Source organism: Argiope bruennichi, chromosome 6 (assembly GCF_947563725.1).
Source record: "Argiope bruennichi chromosome 6, qqArgBrue1.1, whole genome shotgun sequence".
NCBI lineage: Eukaryota > Metazoa > Arthropoda > Arachnida > Araneae > Araneidae > Argiope > Argiope bruennichi.
This window is the reverse complement of record NC_079156.1, coordinates 86,545,575-86,566,971: the sequence shown is the minus strand read 5'-3', so window position 1 is coordinate 86,566,971 and position 21,397 is coordinate 86,545,575. Positions and strand designations below refer to the sequence as shown.

Below are 21,397 nucleotides of genomic sequence, written 5' to 3'. Positions count from 1 at the left end.
TTTAAATATATAGTTTGCCTTTATTTTCAAAATTAATATATATACTTATAAATTTGGAACTATATTTTATACAATAAAAATATTTACTTTGTTTAATATTATATCGCGTTTTTAATGCGTAATCTTTTTTTCTGTCTTATTTTATTCTGTTTTAATATTTCTATCGTAATATTTTTCTGTCTTAATACTCGGCCGAAAACAGTTATCCAGCCTCTACATTGATTGACAGTTCCATCCCCAAAAGGGAGGGCGGTGAAATTTCGACCAATCAGCGTTTGGGGGTTTACGTCTCAGCTCTAGATGCCGCGCTTCTCCGTTAAGATCTGGCAGCCATTTTTGGAATGCGGTCGACAATTAGCTGAGGATTGGGTCGATAATTAGCAAAAATGAATAATGGCAAGCACAAGCTCAGCACCCGAGGAAATTTTCAATTGTCCGTTCTGTGATAAGTCCTATACAACGAATAGCAACAAAAACAAGCATCTTAAAAAATGTCACGATATTGATGTTCCCCAAGATACGTCAAACCACCGGATCCCTTGTGCAGAAAATTATTGCAACGGGCTTTTTGGGACTATCGCAGATTTACGAACACATTTAAATGAAGCTCACGGTTTTACATTCCATGAAGATTACCGATTTTTTCCGACGAAGAGGACGTTTTTGCATTGGAAGAGAAAATTAGAAAAGTCGGAGAGAGTTCGGTTCATCAAAACACAAGGTGACAAGCTAAGAAAAAATGCAGTGCAACAATATTTCCATTGCAACAGATCAGGTTCCTACATTAGTCAAAGTACAGGTAAGCGAAAAGCGAAAGCTACATGCAAAATGGGCCATCAGTGTACTGCAAGCATGGTTGCCACAATAAACAGAATATCGGGAGAGGTGATAGTTAAATTTGTGAAAGAGCACTACGGACATGACATCCCACCGCCCCCTACAGTGGTACAGGCCAATCAGGAATTAAGGCGCTCGCTGAAGCTTGGAAAAGCTATCTCGTTAACCATGTCGCTGATGAAAGTAAGAACAATTACTATGCTAAAACAACTGATTGAAGAAGGAGGATTTGACCGAGTACTTGATAAAGTAAGTGTTTATATTTATAAATATTCTTTTTACTGGTTTAATGAATTGCTTAGGGGTACTCCACAAACGGTGGTTGTACGGCTTGGCGGCCATGATGTTACTCGACCGATTTGTTGTGTTTATATCGAAAAGTACTTAAATTTTATTATGATTCTCGACATTTTATTTGTAATTATAGGTAAATTTTTATTGTCCATTTGCTTTTTGTTAATTCGATACTTAATCTTCTGTGGTTGGTGCATATTTTAAGATATTAGTCGGTCCCTCACCGATGCATGTAAGAAAGCATTCAACCATGCGGCGGGATTAAGACAAGTGTTGTAATGAATTTAATTGATTTAAAAGATCGGGGGAATGTAAAAATGAAAAAATAATAGTTTTAATTGGAATCTAGTTACTGAATATTTCATGTTTGTTTTGTTTACTTTAAGAACAAAGATTAAGAAAATTTATCAAATTGTTTTGAGAGAACATGAGTGCAAATTTAAACAAACAGCATTTTATAAATAAAAAGCTTTGTGTATATAAATTCGTAATGTTCGTTTTTTTTTTTTTTCATTTGTAAAAAAAAATTTAGTTACTGATTTAAATGTATTTAATTTTTTTATGAGTTATAAGTGTCAATTGAATTATGTTATCCCCTGGAATCTAGATAAATTCTATTCCATTTTTCTCCAAATTTTCATCTGTTAATGAAATGATAGAATGATACCTTTTCAAATTGCATTATTTTTTGATAAGTTATTGTATACTTTTAATTTTATTATCTAATCTATTGTTTTAAAATTTTCTGTAATGTGAAATATAACTTTTTTAATTTATATTCAATCATGCAAATACTTCTAGTATAATTGAGCCTTCTTATAAACTTTTATTTATCTTAAATTATCATGGAAATTTCCTTTCTATTGCTGCAGTTTTAAAACATATACATAAATTTTTTTAGCAATATCTAAATTGCCAATATTGAACATTTTCTGCAATTTTTAAATTCTTATATATAAATGTATAAATATGCCAGAAAATTAGTTAATATAAAAGGAATTCTGAAAGAGCAAATATATAATGAGAACTTTTACACCCATTACTAATGCTTGAGTAATAAAAAGGTCTGAAGATTTCTTGCCCATGTCTTCTGATGGATTTTTTTTAATCATCTTATTTTGAAATACCAGAAAAAAATGTTACATTAGCTGTTTTTAGACAGGTTTACATATTTTGAAATATATTTTGGATATAATTGTTAAATTAGATTATTAAAAATACAGATATAACACATTTTTGTAGAAATGTACAGTTTAGTGTTTTCAGGATTTTATCATTCCTCAGATAAATTATTTTTCATTTATGTAATAATTTTACAATATTTTAGTATCTCAAAATTTATATAAATTTACTTTATTATTCAATTAATTATTTTATTTATACGTGTTTATATTTTGTATAGTTAGTTATTTTATAAAATTCAGTTTTTTTTTGTCCAGGGCCCATGTTATATTTGAGAATATCAAATGATGGCTTTTTTAAAAATTCTTTTACAATCTTAACTACCACTTTTGAATTTAGTATTGCTCACATGTCTTAAAAATTTAATAAAGAATTTTTCTGAGAAAATTGTTAACAATTTTTGAAAAACCTTAAGACAGGATAAGCTGTTAATATTGTTTAAAAAATTAAAATCTAATGTAAAAGTTGTCACAGTTTAGTTTCTTAACTTTCTTTAAAGCCCCGTGAAATGTTTTTCAAAACTTTACTAATGACGTTTGACTTTGATGTTTACATGACTGATAACTTCCAGTCATGTCAATTTATCATTATGATAAAAGGTTTAATTGCTAAAATCTGTTATGATAAAGTTTTAAAAATATTTATTACTATTATAATGAATTAATTATGTATGCATTAAAACTAGTTGAACTTACTTATTCATTTGATATTTCGAATTAATCTAGTTGGAAGTTATGTCAGCTGGTGCTGGCCAGTGTGTTTGTGAACTGAAAGTAGCGCATGAGCACAAGAACCGGGCTGGCTTGCTACATGGTGGAATGACCTCAACTCTTATAGATGCCGTATCTACAATGGCTCTCTTTAGTAAAATTGAAAGGCCTGGTGTGAGCATCGAAATGAATGTATCGTAAGTGCAGTTTTATAATTATTTGTATATTTTACTTTTTATATGGTTGCATTCACAAAACATATCTTTAAAAACCTCAAAATAGAATTATGAAATAATTTGATATTTAAAAAAAATCTTAGCAACTTTATACAATTTTCATGTTAATCGTAAGTGTATTTTAACAAGAAACATGTTTTTTACTGTCAACCTGTGGCTTAATGTCTAATTAAGGATCATTTAACTTTTCAGTTCCAATTAGTTGGATGCCATTAAATTAATATAAGTAGTCAATTTTAAGATACAATTTATTAGAGGAGTTGATTATATAAAACAGAACTTACTATTATGTTATGATTACATAGAAGTTCCGTATAAATATTTTATGGTCATAACACTCTTTTTTTTTGTGTGCATATAAGCAAAAATGATCAAGAACAAAAGGATTTCATTTAAGATTTCTAGTTAATTTTCTGATTAGTATAATACTAATGTCCAGTTTTTTTTTTTATTGGTCTTGGAACTTTTGAGTCACAGCACAATTTTTCTCATGAAAATATATTCATAGAAGTTTTTTCCTATCCAAAAGGAAACTTGATTCACTTGAAATATAAGCTAAAAATTTTATGATCCATTGCTTTGCTAATTTATCTTCTTAAAAACTTTTATTTCTGATTTTGATTGTTTAATAAATATTTTCAAAGATCAAAATTATTTGATTTCAAGAGTAGATTCAACAGACGATAAGTTTTCTTTTTTTAAAAAAAATATTTGATAGAAAATTAGATAGAACAGAATTGTTGATGTAGCATTCAGAGTGATTTGAAGTTTTTAGTTAGGGAAAACTTCTGGTAAATAAGTTTAGCCCAATTATTTATTATAAGTATTAAAAAATTTAATGAATCTCATTACAAGAATTAAATATGAAAAAGAATATTCATAAAATAAGCTTTCATATAAAAATATATAAATCCTGATATACAGTTTATATTGTTAAATATCATGTACAGTGTAATTAAGTAATCACATATAGACTAAGTTAGCAGCATGCTACATGAGGTAGCTTGTAGATCATAACTCATGCAAGTTGATTTGCATTTGCTCAAAATGTAAAAATAAACTTTTGCTTTAGATAAATGCTTTGTAGATTGGTTATTGTAACAAGCCCTGAAAAATTGCTTTTCTTGATTGCACAATTTATTTGATAGTGATGACTGTTGTCTGGGTAAATTGACTTGAAGACACAGGATGTCTTTTATGTGGTTTATAGTAACATCAACAACAAAAGCACATAATTACACTATAGTGTAGTAGACCTAAAGAACTGCACATAAAATTTCTCGGGAGGGAGCTGAGATCACACTGCCCCTAGTATATGAGTCAAGTTCTCTTCTGCTGGAAAAGAAAATATACTAACATCAATAGTGATACCATGTGGTATTTACATGATTGGCAGCTGGTCCGCCCGAGAAGACCATGTGTTTAACTGAATTCTTAACAAGTCCATTAAATTATGTTCTGTAGCAATTAGTATAATTTATATTTTTCCTTATGTAATTTATATTTTGAGAAACTATATATGTATATGTCTATATTTTAGGTTCATTCGGCCTGCAAACATTGGTGATGAATTGTTTATTGAAGGAAAAATTTTAAAAGTAGGAAAAAATCTTGCCTTTTTGTCAGTTGATGTGAAAAGTAAGGTTACTGGAGAAATAATAGCCACAGGAAAACATACAAAATTTGTTGGTGAACAATCTAACAATCCAGGATCTACATCATCAATTCTGTCATGAAATTTGTGCCATAATTTTGTTATATAATTTACACTTAGCATATTTTTCTATGTTTTCATTGACTGTTTTTATTGCAGCTTTAAGTTCCATTTATAGTTGAATTCTGTACATATCTACAGTGTTACTGTACATTTTCCATTTATATTAAAAAAAGAACAAAACTTCTGGTGCTTATTTTTTCTCCCAACTTATACATGCATTTATTTTACTTTTAAAAAAATGTGGAATTTTATTAGTAAAATTATTTGGGAAGTTCTGATATTTAAATATCACATTGTATTGCAAATATATTTATATAAAAGTAAATATTTTTTAACATGTCCTGTTAAATAGTAATTATAGATATGCATGTAGCTTGGAAACGGCTCTAATTGATTTGTATCAAATTTTATAAAGTTTTATCTGTATAGGTGTCTTTCCTGAAAAAAAAATGATTAAAAATACATTTTTTATAATGATTAGAATAAGTATATTCAACTTTCGCTTCAGAGTGTGGCCAGAACAACAGGAATGATGCATGTGTTGTGGATTCTCAGATTGAGTCATAATTTTGGCTTTAGTATTTACTTATGTATTTATATTTAACATTTTTGCTTTTTTAAGTTTATCTGTATAGGTGTCTTTACTGAAAAAAAAAATGCAATTTTAAAGGCAAAAAAATTATTTTTTATAACCAAGTATTAGAGCCTTTTTCTATCAGCTTTCATGCTAACAATATTATGTAGTGCCATCTCAGACCTAATTTCATCATGGTAAAACTGAGTGCAAGTTCAAAAATGTAAGTAATAGATGAACTGCAAAATGAATACTGTAATATGGCAGATTGTTTTGAATAACATTTTAAACTGAGTGATTTCATGATTTTTTTTTATTTAAATGACCAGATCATACATACGTAAGATTTAAAAATATTTATATGTAATCAGTATGCCATTAGTTTATTAACATTTTCTCTGAAGGGGGGAAAAAACCTAACATGCGAAGCACAGTCTTCCATCTAATCTATCTTTATATTTTTGAAAAATTTTCATCTAAACACTACCTTGTGTAACATATATTTGCTACACTCAACAGACATATATTTTACAAAATTTAGATACACTATGTATTTCAGAATTATTAAAGAATAAATGATTTGCTGCTTTGTCCCTTTCCCTTAAAATAATGATATCCAAATTATATTGCAAAGAAAAATTGTATTATCTCTGAATGCATAAATAGTTCATTGACATTGATATGAATTTGTGGTGTAATTATTATGCTCTTTATGGGGAAACTATTTTTTGGATTGCTATTGACTTGTATTTAATGTTTTCACATCATGTTCAGATTTATGCTGACAGCAAATAATGTTTTTAGATAAATTGTGTTGACTTTGTTTTTGCATTTAGATTCCCAAAAGCTCAAAACTTTAATTTTTTCACATAGAAAGGTGATTTTATAGAAAGGTACTTGTTTTTTATGAATTGATATATTAACATTTAGAAGTACCTTTCTTTGTCAACAAAACTGCCTTGTCCTGATGTTTTTTCTTTACAATTTGGGAAAATTCAAACCTGTTGTTTGGAAATCAAATTTTGTCTCCATTACACAAATGTGATAATTTTTTATATATAATATATCTATTATTGAAGCTATTTTTTCAAATGCTGATATGGAATCATTTAAGAAATTTAATCCGATTTTGGTACAAGAAGAAAATAACTCAAAAATACTTTTTTTTGTAACAGATAATCATTAAAGGAAATATTAGTATTTACATGAAACATTTTATCCAAAAGAGTTATTTTCACTGATCATATTGAGTTTTTAAAATTGTATAAATTTGTATTGTGACCAAAACTGGTATTGAACCCATTTATTCAAAAGTGACTTAGGAGAAATATAATAAAGTTGAATTTCTTGACAGCAAACCAATTAAATTTGTATCAATGCGTACTGCCATGATAGGCAAATTGTTGATAAAAGGAGATGCAATGCTTCATATTTATAAATATTCGGTGCAACGTTAAGTCATCATATTAAAAACTTGCATAAATATCAAAATTTATGGATATAATGATAAATTAAAGTATATCTTATCTGTTTGAATGTTTATACGGATATATCAACTCTAGGCTTGTGACCTTCAATACCAAAATTAGTTTTTAATATTTTAAATTTACTCTTAAATGAGGAAAACCTTAAAATAAATTATTTTTTAATACTTCATGAACTTAGTGGAGACTTGAATATTTGCATATCATTGCCTAAAATATGCAACAGCTAATTTTAATGTTTAAATTTTATAGGAAGTAATACTCTAATATATGCAAATTTCAACTTTAATAGTTCATTATATTTCCCTTCATTTTACAAAGATACTTAAAATCAAATCATTACCATAGAGCTTACCCTTTAAATCCAAATATACTAGAAACACAAATCACATTTGCAATCTCAAAAAGTTTTTGCTCTATGGGGGGAGGGAGGGGGCATATTTTGAAAAGTAAACTAGAAGAAAGCTTTGCATAAGAAATAAAGCTTTTAAAGCATCAGACATGCTTTATTAAACATTATAAAACCATCAATATAAAAATAACACTATTTTATTTAATACTTTTAATATGCATATGCATGGTAACTATATTCTTTATTATACACTTTCATACAAATTAATTGTTCTTTAACTTTTTTTTCTAGTGAATTATAATTTGTGTGTATTTATATGCAAGATTAGGCTGACTTGTACATCTTTCATAGTAACACATTGGAACTTCTTTTATTTTTAAAAAACTAAATTTTAGAGTTAGACTTTTTTTAATATTGATATGTTGCAATTATAATACCACTGTGATTATATTTAGGAAAAAATTAAAATGCATTGGTTAAAAAAATACAAAGTTACAATTCCAATTTGTTTCTATAAGGCCACAATTTAGTTTTCATTTGCTAAATATTAGATATGCTATATGAGGAATGATAATTTAATTATTGAAAAGATGCAAACTTGGATATCTGAGTGGATGTTTGACATTCATGTTAACAGTTTGTTAGTGCCAAAATAAAAAGAGCATTTGGGCGAATCCAAAACTACATTTCTTTTCATGCAAATGTTGATAATTATTAAGAGAATATATGCCTAAGACAACATCTTACTGCAATTTATATTGCTTGATTTGATTTTTTTGGCAAGATATATTTTATGTATGGCATTTTATGGAATATAGTCAATTTTTTAAAAAAAATTAACATATATATTTGAAATATGTTGTCTTAGCTATAGTAAAAACATTAGGAAACAAGATTAATTCTGATATTAAATAGCAAGTAAAATGTCTAATTTTTAACATAAAAAATAAATGAAAAAGTAGCCACCAGAAATGTCTTTATTTGACAAGCAAAAGTAGTAAATATTTTAATATTTTTTGACAATATAACAAATCTTTCTTAATAGCAGGATTTCTTTTAACTACAGTTTTTATAATGTTCAAAAAAGTTTTAATCTTTGATTCATTACCATATTTCTTGACATTAATCATTATGTTTAATATTAAGAAAAGAGTAAATATATTTTAAACATATGATCCACGGTAAAAAATAGTATTTTAAGTACTAAACATAAATTAAAGTTGTGGATTACCAAATAAAACAATATGGAAATGCCTTATATTTAATGATTCTTAGAACTATCAAAGTGATTCACTGCTATGTCATGTAGAAGTTTTGATTAAAAAGGTTAGCATTGAATAAAATAATTAGGAATTTCCCTCATTCACTACTAGTAGTAATTGTAATCTTCAGATAACTTTTATCAGGCTTTAATAAATATAACTAAAATAATTAGTGGATACTTTCACGGAATCCCACTTAGGTAATTTAAATATTGCTTAAAAGACAGAAAATATAATTTGCAAATGTATTGCATTGTTTTTAATACCTTTAAACAAGACTAAATCTCTGTAACATATCAATTTTGCTTTCCAATGCTTTTTTTTTTTTTTTTTGACAATACAGTTACAAAATTAAGATTTGATGCACTTGGTTGCAGTCTGTTTTTGAATCTAGTCGATTCTCGTACATAACAAAAAAGGGTGTGCATGTATTAGCAACAAAAGCAAATGGTTTCTTCCATGTATAAACTAAATTTTTTGAAATACAGGGCTAAAATTTTGATTTGCCAAGCATTCAAATTATAATTTCTATTATTAAGGAGTAGACCGGACCCCTTGCAATACAAAAGATAATACTGCACAGCAGTATTATAATGTTAACTATTTTGTGAATGAAGGCAAGGAAAAAAAAGAAAGAAAAAGATTAGTTTTTGCAATATATTAATCCAAAGGTGGGTAACATGAACATATGGAATTATTTTATGTTAATTAAAAATACTTATTAATTATTCAGAAGAAATAATGTATTGCATAATGGCAGAATATCAAATTAAAAAGAGCAGTTGCCTTAATCCATCTCTTTTTTTAGTACTTTTGAATTTGAAAATTGCATTTTTAATATAAATTTTTCACCCTGTATAATGTTACAAAAATCACATGTGACTTTTATATTTACAACACACAAATGAACAACCATTGGCAGTATAAACAGCTAAATATTTGAATTTCAACACACTGGACAACATTCTCCTTCAATGAATCTGGGATTCTTGCACTGACTAGGAGGACATTTTTCAACCCAGCAGGTGATTTGACTGTCCTGTTGAGAAAAGAATTTTATTAGAATCGTAACTTTTATTTATATCCTTATCCATTTGTAATTGAAAAAAACTATAAAATATTTCTTCAATTTATATTTTTGATTAGTGTAAAATACAGCTATAGTTTTAGCTTAGCAATAAATATTTTTAGGATTGAAATTAAAGATCCTCAATATTATTTGCAATATTGTTATGCCAAATGATAATTTAGCACAAAAAAAAGCTAACTCAAATTCTGTTCAAAATTAAATAAATGAAGAATGATTTTAAGAAATAAATTCATATTACTTTATATACATCATTTTATAATGTTCAACCTAATTTCATTAAAAGTTAAAGAGAACTGTTTTATCATCGCTTTTATATTTTTATAATAAGAAAAAATGTTTTATATAATGCGAAACTTCTTAAATTGTGGGTTGGGATTCATGATTAAAAAATAAAACACCTTCAGATTTTTTACATTAATAAATTTATTAAAATATTCCATTCAGATGAAGAGAAGTTTTAAGATTAATTGATTTAATACATTTAAATTAATTTTTTTGAATTATTAATTAAAATTAGTTTTGGGAGTTTCCAGTAATGTTTTAATACTTTTGTTTATTTTACAATTTTCAGTTGTGAGAATTTTTAATTACATTTGGTTTGCATATTTTTTTTTTCCTGCTTAAAAGAGGCCTCAAGAGAAAAAGTTTAATAAGTTTGAAAAAAAAATTATGATAAGGAAGATATAACAATGCTCTTAGTTAATTCTTTTTCAATAATGATATTATCTAATAATTATTCTCCATTCAATCTTTTTCAAGAAAATCTATTTTGTAAAGAAATAGCTTTAGTTTATAATAGACTTTCAGAAAGGTTTCTCCATATCAAAATATATTTTACCACTCATATTTTACAGAATAAAAAAAAATATTAACCTCACAACTGCATTTGGAGCATTTATCACTCTGCCATGTCTCTCCATTTCTTCTTTTATTTCTTTCAATATCTATACAGTGCCCATCCTTTCGATGCTTATACTCAGTTTCCAGCTTTCGAACCTGCAATAAATATTTTAAATTTAAATATTAAATAAGCTAATTTTCATTACAAAGTTATATTTATTATAAGAAAGTATTCAAAATGAGAATAAGAAACCTTAGCATGTCACATTGTAAGATACAGAATAACAATGGCTTAAAATTTATCTATATAAAAGTTGTTTAAAAAAACAAAATGTACATATAAAGGAAGGAAAAAAAAAAAAATTGTTTAACTTTTCTTACACATTTCTTAGCTATCATCTTTCAATTTCAAGTGTAATTTCGTCCTTTGCTATTATGTTTCAAATTGCAAAGGATAATGATCCACATGATTGCCAGTAATAAGTGCTTCCTCAAATATGTGCTTTAGAATACAAAATTTATTTTCGTAAGTGCATTTACTTGTGTTTTAAAATCTAACTGGTAAATAATCCTATAAAATCCAGCAATCTCAATTCAACTTATTAGAAATCTGCATTTGTATCAAAACTACAGCAAATTTCAATCATACCCATTTATGCAAGATTAGATAAAATGTTTGAAAATAGGATCAGTCAGAACAGTTTTAATTTTAACACATTTTGTCTTAAATTATATGATAAAAGAAAGAAAAAGAGCTTTAGACATATTTTACTTTTTGATATTGTTTAGCTATTATTCATTAATGTAAAATTTAATATTTTTTTAATTAATGTAATTTTTTCCTAATTTTTATAATGAATAAAATACAATCATCTTATGTTAAGAAATAAATCTTAATTAATCAATGAGTAATACTAATAATATTAACTAATAAAATGTGAAATTCTGAAGATAACTTCTTGCTATTATTGAAATCAATGATAAAATATACATATGTCCCATATTAGCGGTTTTCAACTTATTATTTTAACTTGACACTCTCCAAAATATGAAGAAAATACCTAGATTATAAAATAGAAACATATTGTTAATTTTATGCTCAATCAGAAAATTGGTAAAAAACTTAGGAAAATTCTCTTCATATATTAAAAATTAGGAAAAATTTCTAAACATTTTATAGTTGTTTTTCTTTCTTGATCGTTATATTGTCTAAATTGCTAACCCATCCATTACAGACTTGGAGTTTGATATGCTTAATAAAGCAGTAAACACATTTTCAATACCATGATAAATAATTATTTTTTTGAAACAAAAGATAAATATAATCGAGATCAAATTGCTTGTTTGTGGGACTTTTACCTTTTTACTTAATCTTTGTACAGTTTTATCTAGCTTTCCAACTAATTCTTCAATTCCTTCAATTCTTTGTTCTGTGATGTCAAATTCATTGTCATTTATGTGATGAAACGATACATTCTGAGGTGAATCATTGAATGTGCGATCATGATCATTGTCGTGGTCGTAACGATCTACAAAAGATCGCCGGATACGAACACCAATACTGTTGATTTCATTATTGTTGGATGAAGCACTGCACTCTGCAAAATTAAAAACAAAATTAAGTTTTCTTATTTAAATTCATCTAAATAAACTGAGAAATATTAGTTATTGCAGTTCTTTAAACATGTTTGACGATTTTATTTTAAGAAATAATGGGATTTATAACTAAACTAAAACGTATTTAAAAAGGATCCTTAAATTGGAATTTATTAACTACTAAGAACAATTTTTCATAAATTAATCAAATAGCGAATACATAATGATACATGCAAATGATATCAAAAAGAAAATATTGAATGAATAGATATTAGGATTCATATTAATTATTAATCTTTATGAGAATAACATTAAACAGTATATTTCAAGTTCAAAACAATGAAAAAAAACTTGTTAAAAGTATTTTATAGCAAATGAAAAAGTATGTATGTGAAAAGAAAATTGATACACACTTTTATTTTCAATCAATTATATTTTTAAAACAAAAGAAAAAGTACTGCATATGACTCATGCCACGAGATAAAACTAAATCTCTACTAACAATAAAGATGAATGTGTGCAGATACTATCCAGGTCAGACAAACCACTTGACTTAAAGCAAATAAAATTAGTATATAGTTATATACTTATATGATTATATTAGTATAAAGTATATACTTTGGAGAATGTGTACATCGAGAGATTTTTTTGAAATTTTAATTAATTAAAAACTAACCAAAGTCTTAACGTTTTTTCCGTGATAATTTCTGAAAATATTGCAACACAAAAAGGATTTTCATATCATTTTAAAATTCAAAAAGTTATCTGTCCAATGATGCCAAATTTTTTGTTGCATATTTTTTAATTTATTCTTGAAAAGAAGTATTTTTTTGCAAACTTTACAGCAATATATTTCAATGTTGAAGAAAATGCAAATAATTTTTATTATTACTAATATTTCATCCTATTATCCCCCCCCCCATTGTTGAGAATAAAGATATGAACAGTCAGATTATTTTTTCATATTGAGTAGTTTCTTAAGCGCAAGGCATGGTTTTAATAAAATTTTGAAAATCCTGTTTTAATTACAATTAAGATTTAGCTTCAGAATCAAGCAGTGGTGAAAATGTTTTTAAGTTCATGAATTTTTAAATTCTTTGTGATATAAATGATATAGAAAGATATGGACTGAAAATTAGAGAAATGCCTATCACTATAAAAAAAATAATGTGCCATATGTCTCCTAAAACAATGTGAATAGTCTATCACATTAATAATCACATTGAAGTTTAAGTTAGTTAAATATTTTTTTTTTTTTTGTTTTTGTTTTTTAGTAACCATTTACATTGGCATACAAACTGATCTCCAAAGGTGCTAGTTTAAAACAAAGAGAGATTACTGGAAGATAATTTATTATATATATATTAAAGATTTTTTTCCCCAGTTGATTCCATTTTCTTTTTTATATTCAATTCATAGTATAAATGACTTTTTTAATGATGATATTTAATTTACTATGAATTCAGTTTCAAAATTTACTAAGGAAGAAGAAAGGTTGGGAAATAAATAACGAATTATACGAAGAATACAATGCTTATAAAAGAAAATGACAAAGTAATTCGATTTCAAACTCCAGTTAACAGGGGCTTTACAATGGACCACTAAGAGACTAAAAGCAAATAATGTGCTGAAGTAAATGTTTATAATAGATCTCTTAACTGCAGAACTTCTGCAAAATGTGATAAATTTGACTTTAATTTTTGATGGGATGCCAGCACAAACTTTAGTAGGATTATAAGAAAAAATTTATTCATAACAATTCTTGAAAATGAAAATTCCTTGTGTTGCATCTGTATAAACCAAAACGCCAACAATTTTAATGTCAAAAACCAACCTTGGCAGCATTCTGTCCATACACTCAATTCAACTCGAGGTAAGGTAGAACAAGAACGGAAGCTAGGTGATTGATGTTGAGGAACTGTAAAAACATCTTCAGTCAATGTAGTAATATTATCTCCATTATCACAGATCACTCGAGCCAAAGAACTTTGTTTGATCTGGTGCAACTGATCAGGAGAAAATATACCAGGGTTTTCATACCAGAACCTGGCAATTATAAATTAAGTTAACATTAGAGGTGAAAAAAAAATTAGTAAGGCACATATTTGAAAATCAAAAAACTCTCCACTTTAATTTTAATCATACTACTAAAAAAAAAAAAAAAATTAAATAAACAAGCAATAAATATTTTACTGGCTTGAAAATGAAATGATGTTACAATATTAAATGATTTCATAAATATAGCATTATTATCATACTGAACTATTTTTTTATTATTTAATTTTATAAACATAAGAGCAGAAGTATGAAATGATAATTGATATGTTGATGTTGCTTCTTCTGATGAGTAATTTTGATAGTAATAGAAGATAAAAAGAATAATTGATCAAAAATAAGGAGATTTGAACAAAACAAGATAGTAAATAGGCATTGTAAAAAAAAGGGGGAAAATCAATGCAGAAAGTGAGAATTTAAAGTTTGATGGTAATTTTAACTTCCTAGAAAACCTTTTCCTTTTTTTTATAAGAACAATTTGCTATTATGCAGTTATCTTTCATTAAAGTATTTGTAAAATCACTTAGCACATCACTGAAGGAAAGAACATTTGTTTATGAGGTTTGATATGGAAGGAAATTTCAGATTTTATATGGGTTTTCAAAACAGTTTCCTCACCTTTCTAAACATAATTTAGAAGTACTTTTGTCAATTTGATGAAACATTAAAATATACCATTCAGAAATTGATTCCTTTATCGAAGTATATGTTTTTCTTTATATGTTTGTGTATATACCAAAAGATAAAAAAAAAATCAGGTATCATGATTCAAACATAAACAATTAATTCAATAAATCTGGAACTTACCCACAGATATCAAATATAAAAAATTAACTAGGAAACATGATATTATAATTCCTGTTCCTGAGCAAAGTTCAAAAGCTAATTTATTACAAACCATTTCAACACGAACAGCAATTTTGCAAATAAAATATTTTTTTTTTATTGCGCAGTATTTAAAAAAATTTTTTTTTTGATGGCATATATAAATATCTCTTATTAACAGCTCTAAAATATTAGAAGAAAAAATAAAACAATTCTACCATTATCTAAAAACTATTTTAACAATCTTACCATTTCATTTGAAATAATAAAAATCTTATCTTACCTGTCTCCATCTCTAACTCTTTTAAACTGGTCAATGAGCAGACAAAGGAATGTAGGACCAACTTTGGCTCCTCCCACGCTGTCTTCACTTATTCCACCAACCCACAGATCAATATTATCTGAGAAGTTTTCAATATTACTTCAATTATAATAATAGAGGGGCATTTAATAAATAGGGTATGCATATGATGCATACCCAATTGTATATTAAATACCTCTTGTATTTTAAATGAATTTCTCATTAAATATTTTACATTATCCAATATAAATATTTATATCATGTAAAATATTGGATATATAATTCAATATACAAGACAAATGAAATTAAAACATTAAGGGAAAAATATTTAGCAAGAAAATGAATACATGAATGACTGTATAATCATAATATGTATATTATAATTATTTGCGAGCAAGCAAATGCATCTATCAATGAGGGCTATCTATATAAATCAAAATAAAATGTTCTTTACATGCCTTAAAAATTTCTACGTAGTAGACAAATGGAATTATCCAACAAATTGAAATTCTAACATTAAATTGTGTATAAAATTGTTTTGAAATAAAAACAAGCTGAATAACAGAGAAATCAAGTACAAGACATATCCATAAAGTTTTTTTTTTTGTTTTGAAAAATAATACATAAAATCATTAGTTACCAGCAGAGTGATTGAAAAAAAAATCTATATTACAACTTTTATAAAATAAAGGACCAATACAGATTTTATTCAATGGTAAATTTAGATATTTAAAGATTTTTTGCAGCTTACAACAAGAGGTTTCTCTTTTGGTTAATTTAGCTGCAATTTTGTTGAGTTAATTTAGTTTCAATTTATTAATTTAGTTTAATTTAAATTGCTTCTTAAATATGTTCCTTAATTTTTGATGTTAGTGACGCGGTGAAAATACATACATTAATTTTTATATATTATCACTCGACATCTAAATTTGTATACAATAATATTTAAGAAAACTGTTGGTGTTTATAAATGCAATAACTTAATGAACATAATGAAACTAATAGGTACCTGATCAATTATATTTTACGAAGTAACATTATCCTTATATCCTAAAATTTATAGAATTTATAATTTTTCAACTAGATTAATAATTTTTTTAATAATTCAACTAGATTAATAATTCACCAGGTTGCAATTCATCATATCAGCTCTTCAGTTCAGGATCCCAGTCAATAATAAAAACAGGGAAACATTTTTTTAAAACTTATTATTATTATATGAAAAAAATATTTTTAATTAATAAGCGTATTAACTTAACAAAAGGAAAATGAATATTAAAAAGGAAATAAACAAAACAAAGGAAGTTGCTGATGATTATTTCGGCAAATATATTTGATAAAATAATACAAATTTTATTAAAGTATAATAATAATGCTTGAAAGCAGAAATACCTGGATGCCCATATAATCGCTTTAATTTCCTCAATAAAGCATCATTCCTTATTTCTCTTCTCAGATCATCAAATGTTACTGCCACACTTAAATTGCAGTATTTTCTCCATTCATTATAGGATGGTAAAGCATGATCTCTTCCTCTTTGAATATTTAAAGCAGCTAAATCTTGAGCAACAAAATGGGCTGGCTATAATTTTAAAAGAAAAAAAAAAAAAAAAAAAAAGAGTTAAAATAAAATTTTTATTGGTTAAGACTTCAAAACTCAGCAAAATGAGAAATAAAAACAAAAATACTTTTTTTCACTTGAAGAATAATTTAAAATTTATTTAGATGTTTACTGTTAAGCAGTTTATCTGCGTTTAATAAAATACGAAGCTTCTGAATTTTTAAAGCACAGTTAGATTAATTTTCAAATATAATTTCTTTTAATTATCTATTTGCATTAATCAGCTGCATAGGAAAGATAAAAATATGATCAAATAAAAATAACTCAATACTCAATCTCACTTCTAATTAAGTAAAAATTTTCATAGTTGCATAATTTGAATTAAATTTTCTTCGCATAATATAATGCATGGCACATTTCTATAGAAAGTTACTTTTTCTTCAGTTAGCAACAAATCAATTCAAATAATTATGATAACCTGTTTTTTTTTAATAAAAATTATTTAGTGAGCGAAATCTTTTCATTTTTGTAAAGTGATACATTAATAATCATTATTAATAATAAAGAAAAATGTTTGTGTGTGCATCTTAGTGCATGTTGACTTTTACAGATCAGCCAGTTTGAATTACCATATCTCGTATATATATATATATATATATATATATATATATATATATATATATATATATATATATATATATATATATATATATATGTAATGATATTTTAACTCTAATTTCAATTTAGTTAATTTTCATAGTAACTTCTTAATTTAGCCCATAGTAACTTCATTCTAAAATATTCTCTTATTTCGTGATCCAATTCCACTGTCTCTACTTAATTAATTCAAGAGAAGCTTTGTTAAATTGTTGAATCAGCTAAAATCTAACTTTCCCACACTACGCGTGAAGAGATAACATACCGCTGATCAAGCAAATTCTTTTTTAAAATCTCCCTTTGTTTCCCTTACCTTCTCCGCGCCTGTAATGAAAATCCCTATCGAAACCTCATAATACATTAGCACTGTGAAGAAATGTTTTCCCTATCAAAATCATAGGTTATATAAGACCAGGGATAAAATGTCCAAGAGCTCTTCCCTCATTCCTCTCTGTGTCGTTCTGTGTGCTCGTCGCTTGTACATATGCTTGCTTCTTCAAAATGAAATAAAACGACGTCACGAAATTAAAAGTATCTTCATTGTCTTCAAACTGCATCATGCTTCGCAACAAATAATATTACATATATATATATATATATATATATATATATACATACACTGGCCAGACAAAAGTCAAGGTACAACCCGTCTTTTGTGTATATAATTTGAGAATGAATGAACACAGAAACAAAAAATTTGGAGGAGAGAGAGAATGCATATATTAAATGAAACCTATTTTTAACTATTGTTGCTCTTTTCTTATTCTATTGAATATATAAAAACGTGGACAGAAATATAGGGAAATGCATAGCCCAATGAACAGGACGGTATAAGGCTTCTAAAATAATACAAGTTAAATATTCATTGAAATTTGAAGTTAAAAAATATTTTGCTGTGAAAAGATTAAGACCAAGTTATACAAAAAAAAAAAAAAAAAAAAAGCGACAAAAGTCATAGGATAGTAATATGCAAATATACAGACAGTTGTAGTATCGCGTACAAAATGTATGTCTACATTTAATGGGCATTTTTTTTCCTGCAGGGTTTTCATTAGTATTCAGGTGTTTCATGTTAAAAGGTTTTTGACGTGATTCTGGACGCACGACAGGCTATAACATATTAACTGACTTTGTAAGCGAAATGGAGTTGGATCTAGACATGGAACATTTCAGAAATCGTTAGAGAATGCAGCCTTCCGAGATTCACAGTCTCAAGAGTGTGCTGAGAATCCTAATTGCAGACATAACCTCTCATCATGGACAACGCAGTGGCCAACTTTCTATACTTAATATAACCGAGACCAGGGACGTGTGCGTAGAATTGTCAGTATTTATAGACAAGCAATGCTATAAATATTCTCCACATTGATTTAAATGAGAAATAATCGCAATAATTAATGTGGGGCGTACGACAGACTTGCTCATCAAGAGAGTGCGGTGAAATTTGGCTTTAATGGGACAGCAGAAGAGGGACTTGAGAGCCTTTACTAACAGCACGCCATCGCCTGCAGCTCTTCATGTGCTAGTGACCATATCGATTGGACTCTAGATGACAGGAAAACCATGGCTTGGCCAGCTGAGTCACGATTTCAGTTGGTAGAAGTTGTTAGTGGAGTTCGAGTGTGGCGTAGACCCCACGAAGCAATGGACCCAAGTTATCAAAAAGGCACACTGCAAGCTAGTGGTGGCTCCATGATAGTATGAACTATTTTTATTTGGAATTGACTAAGTCCTCTGATCTAAATGAACCGGCCATTGATTGGAAATATTTATATTCAGCTACTTGGAGACCAACTTGCAGTCATTTATGGACTTCATGTATCCAAACAAATATGGAATCTTTATGGATGACAATGCGCCATGTCACCGGGCCACAATTGTTCCCGATTGCTTTGAAAACCATTTTGAATAATTCCAGCGAATGATCTGGCCAATTAGAATGCCCGGCATGAATCCCACCGAACTTTTATGGGACATAATCAAGATGCAGTGTAAAAAATCTTGCACTGGTAACCCTTTCGCATTTACGGAGATCTAAAGAGACAGCATCGCTGCCTATTTCTGCAGAAGACTTCCAACGACTTTTTTTTGGGTCTATGCTACATCGAATTGCTGCATTTCGCTGAGCAAAAGGAGGTCCAACATTATTATTAAAAGGTATTATTATTATAGAGGTATTATAGAGAGATTATTAAGCGGTATGCCATGACTTTTGTCATCTCAGTGTATAATAAATGTTAAAAATGACTAGCATATCAAAAATGGCAACCTAATTTTGTGAGAATAATGGAATAGCACATAATTTGCTAAAAAGTTGAAAAAACATTAATAAAGGTTTAGAAACATTAAAAAATTATGCATTACAATATTTTAAATTTACTTACAGTAAACAAATGTTCAGTCAAATCTGAATTCAACAATTGATCTGGACGCTTCAATTTTGCTGGAGCATACACTAAACCTCTCATTAATGGATCAATACCGCCTTCTTCCAAAAGACGGAAAGGAGCGAAAAACGCTTTTCGAAGAGGAATATTACCTTCTGGTATAGGCTTAAAACTTTCATTTAATCTTAAAAGTTCAGGATTGATAAGAGTATGTCCAAATCTCAAAGCTGCGGTAGCAAAAACATTCGAAATTGATGGATTAATTTCAGGTTTGTATCCAGTATATGGTCCTAATTTGGCATATCCATCTTTACCCAAAATCTTGGGTAGCCAGTGGGCGAAAGTAATGTGCTGCATAATTGCTCCCACAATTTTTCTTGCTTCATGATAGATTTTATCATTATCCCAATGGCGATTATAGTTGAAAAGTTCTTTGGCAATTCGATTGTGCTCCCGCATCCATAATGTATGCATGGAAAGAAGACCTAACTGCTCATTAGCACGGACATCACCAGCCAAGAAGCAGTCCACAGTACTCTCTGCTAGATCCCTTTTGCAATCTATAGGTTGGCCATCATTGAAAGGAAGCAAAGGTTTGCCAGTTGACATCAACACACCAGATCTTAAGAGTCCTCTGTTGCTACTCATTTCTCGCAAATGTTGTGCAATTGAAGGATTGCTTCCATAGACATTAGAGGCATCAATAAATGCCGTTAATTGATTGACCTGTTCACGAGGTTCCACCTTATTAAAGAAAACAGAAGTTATACCCGATCCACAGACAGAACTTGAGCGAACAAATTCCATGCATCGAGTGGTGTATATGCGCCTATCATCATGTGGTATTTCAATAGGAAAGCAAGGAGGTGCCTGTTCACAAGACGTCGCACAATTGACATTGTCAGTGAAACTTGCATGACTAATGGATGGCATTGAAAAATCGAGATCATGATCCAGGAATTGTCCCCATTGCATAAGCATGTGAGAATGTTGACTGTCTTCAGAAACATGGTCTGTTGATACTACTTGAGTTGAAACAACTCGAGCACTGGGTTTTGGAAATCCATTATATAATTTGGATTTTGTCCATCCTGAAACAGAAATACAATTTTGAATTTATGTCAAAATGAATTTTTCAAACAAAACTTGATATATATTAGATTATGAGAAGGTAAATTAATTCCAGGAAAGACCTTTACACAGATTATAAGACATTAGACTCTAACTTGGTAAATATTAAAAACATATTACTCAGAAGTATTTTTTCCAGATTTTTCTTAATTTAAAGAGCAATAATGATACCAATTTAGTTCATAACAAGTTATAGTTATAATACTTAACTTCATACAAGACAATGAGAACTAAGCCAATTCTAATAATAATACAATAAGAACTAAGTAAAGTTCGTATAGTTTTATTATACAGAACTAATATCTT

General features: G+C 27.6%; 2 protein-coding genes across 2 annotated transcripts in view; one reads left to right on the top strand and one right to left on the bottom strand.

The window, feature by feature from the left end:
- The first annotated feature begins 204 nt into the window (after positions 1-204).
- LOC129973077 (uncharacterized) lies at positions 205-5,156 on the top strand. The gene is made up of 3 exons (XM_056087452.1): positions 205-1,086; positions 3,039-3,220; positions 4,800-5,156. The coding sequence occupies exons 1-3, from the start codon at positions 394-396 to the stop codon at positions 4,993-4,995; spliced, it is 1,071 nt and encodes a 356-aa protein (XP_055943427.1). The 5' UTR covers positions 205-393; the 3' UTR covers positions 4,996-5,156.
- A 3,233-nt stretch (positions 5,157-8,389) lies between these two features.
- Positions 8,390-21,397, bottom strand: part of LOC129971452 (peroxidasin-like) — a 138,198-nt gene continuing 125,190 nt past the window's right edge. The window contains exons 16-22 of the mRNA XM_056085230.1: positions 19,958-21,051; positions 16,748-16,937; positions 15,338-15,455; positions 14,009-14,220; positions 11,938-12,176; positions 10,612-10,734; positions 8,390-9,687 (exon numbers count right to left, since the gene is read on the bottom strand). Coding sequence (XP_055941205.1) covers positions 9,595-9,687; positions 10,612-10,734; positions 11,938-12,176; positions 14,009-14,220; positions 15,338-15,455; positions 16,748-16,937; positions 19,958-21,051 — 2,069 coding nt within the window. The 3' untranslated portion in view covers positions 8,390-9,594. The remainder of the gene's footprint in view (positions 9,688-10,611; positions 10,735-11,937; positions 12,177-14,008; positions 14,221-15,337; positions 15,456-16,747; positions 16,938-19,957; positions 21,052-21,397) is intronic.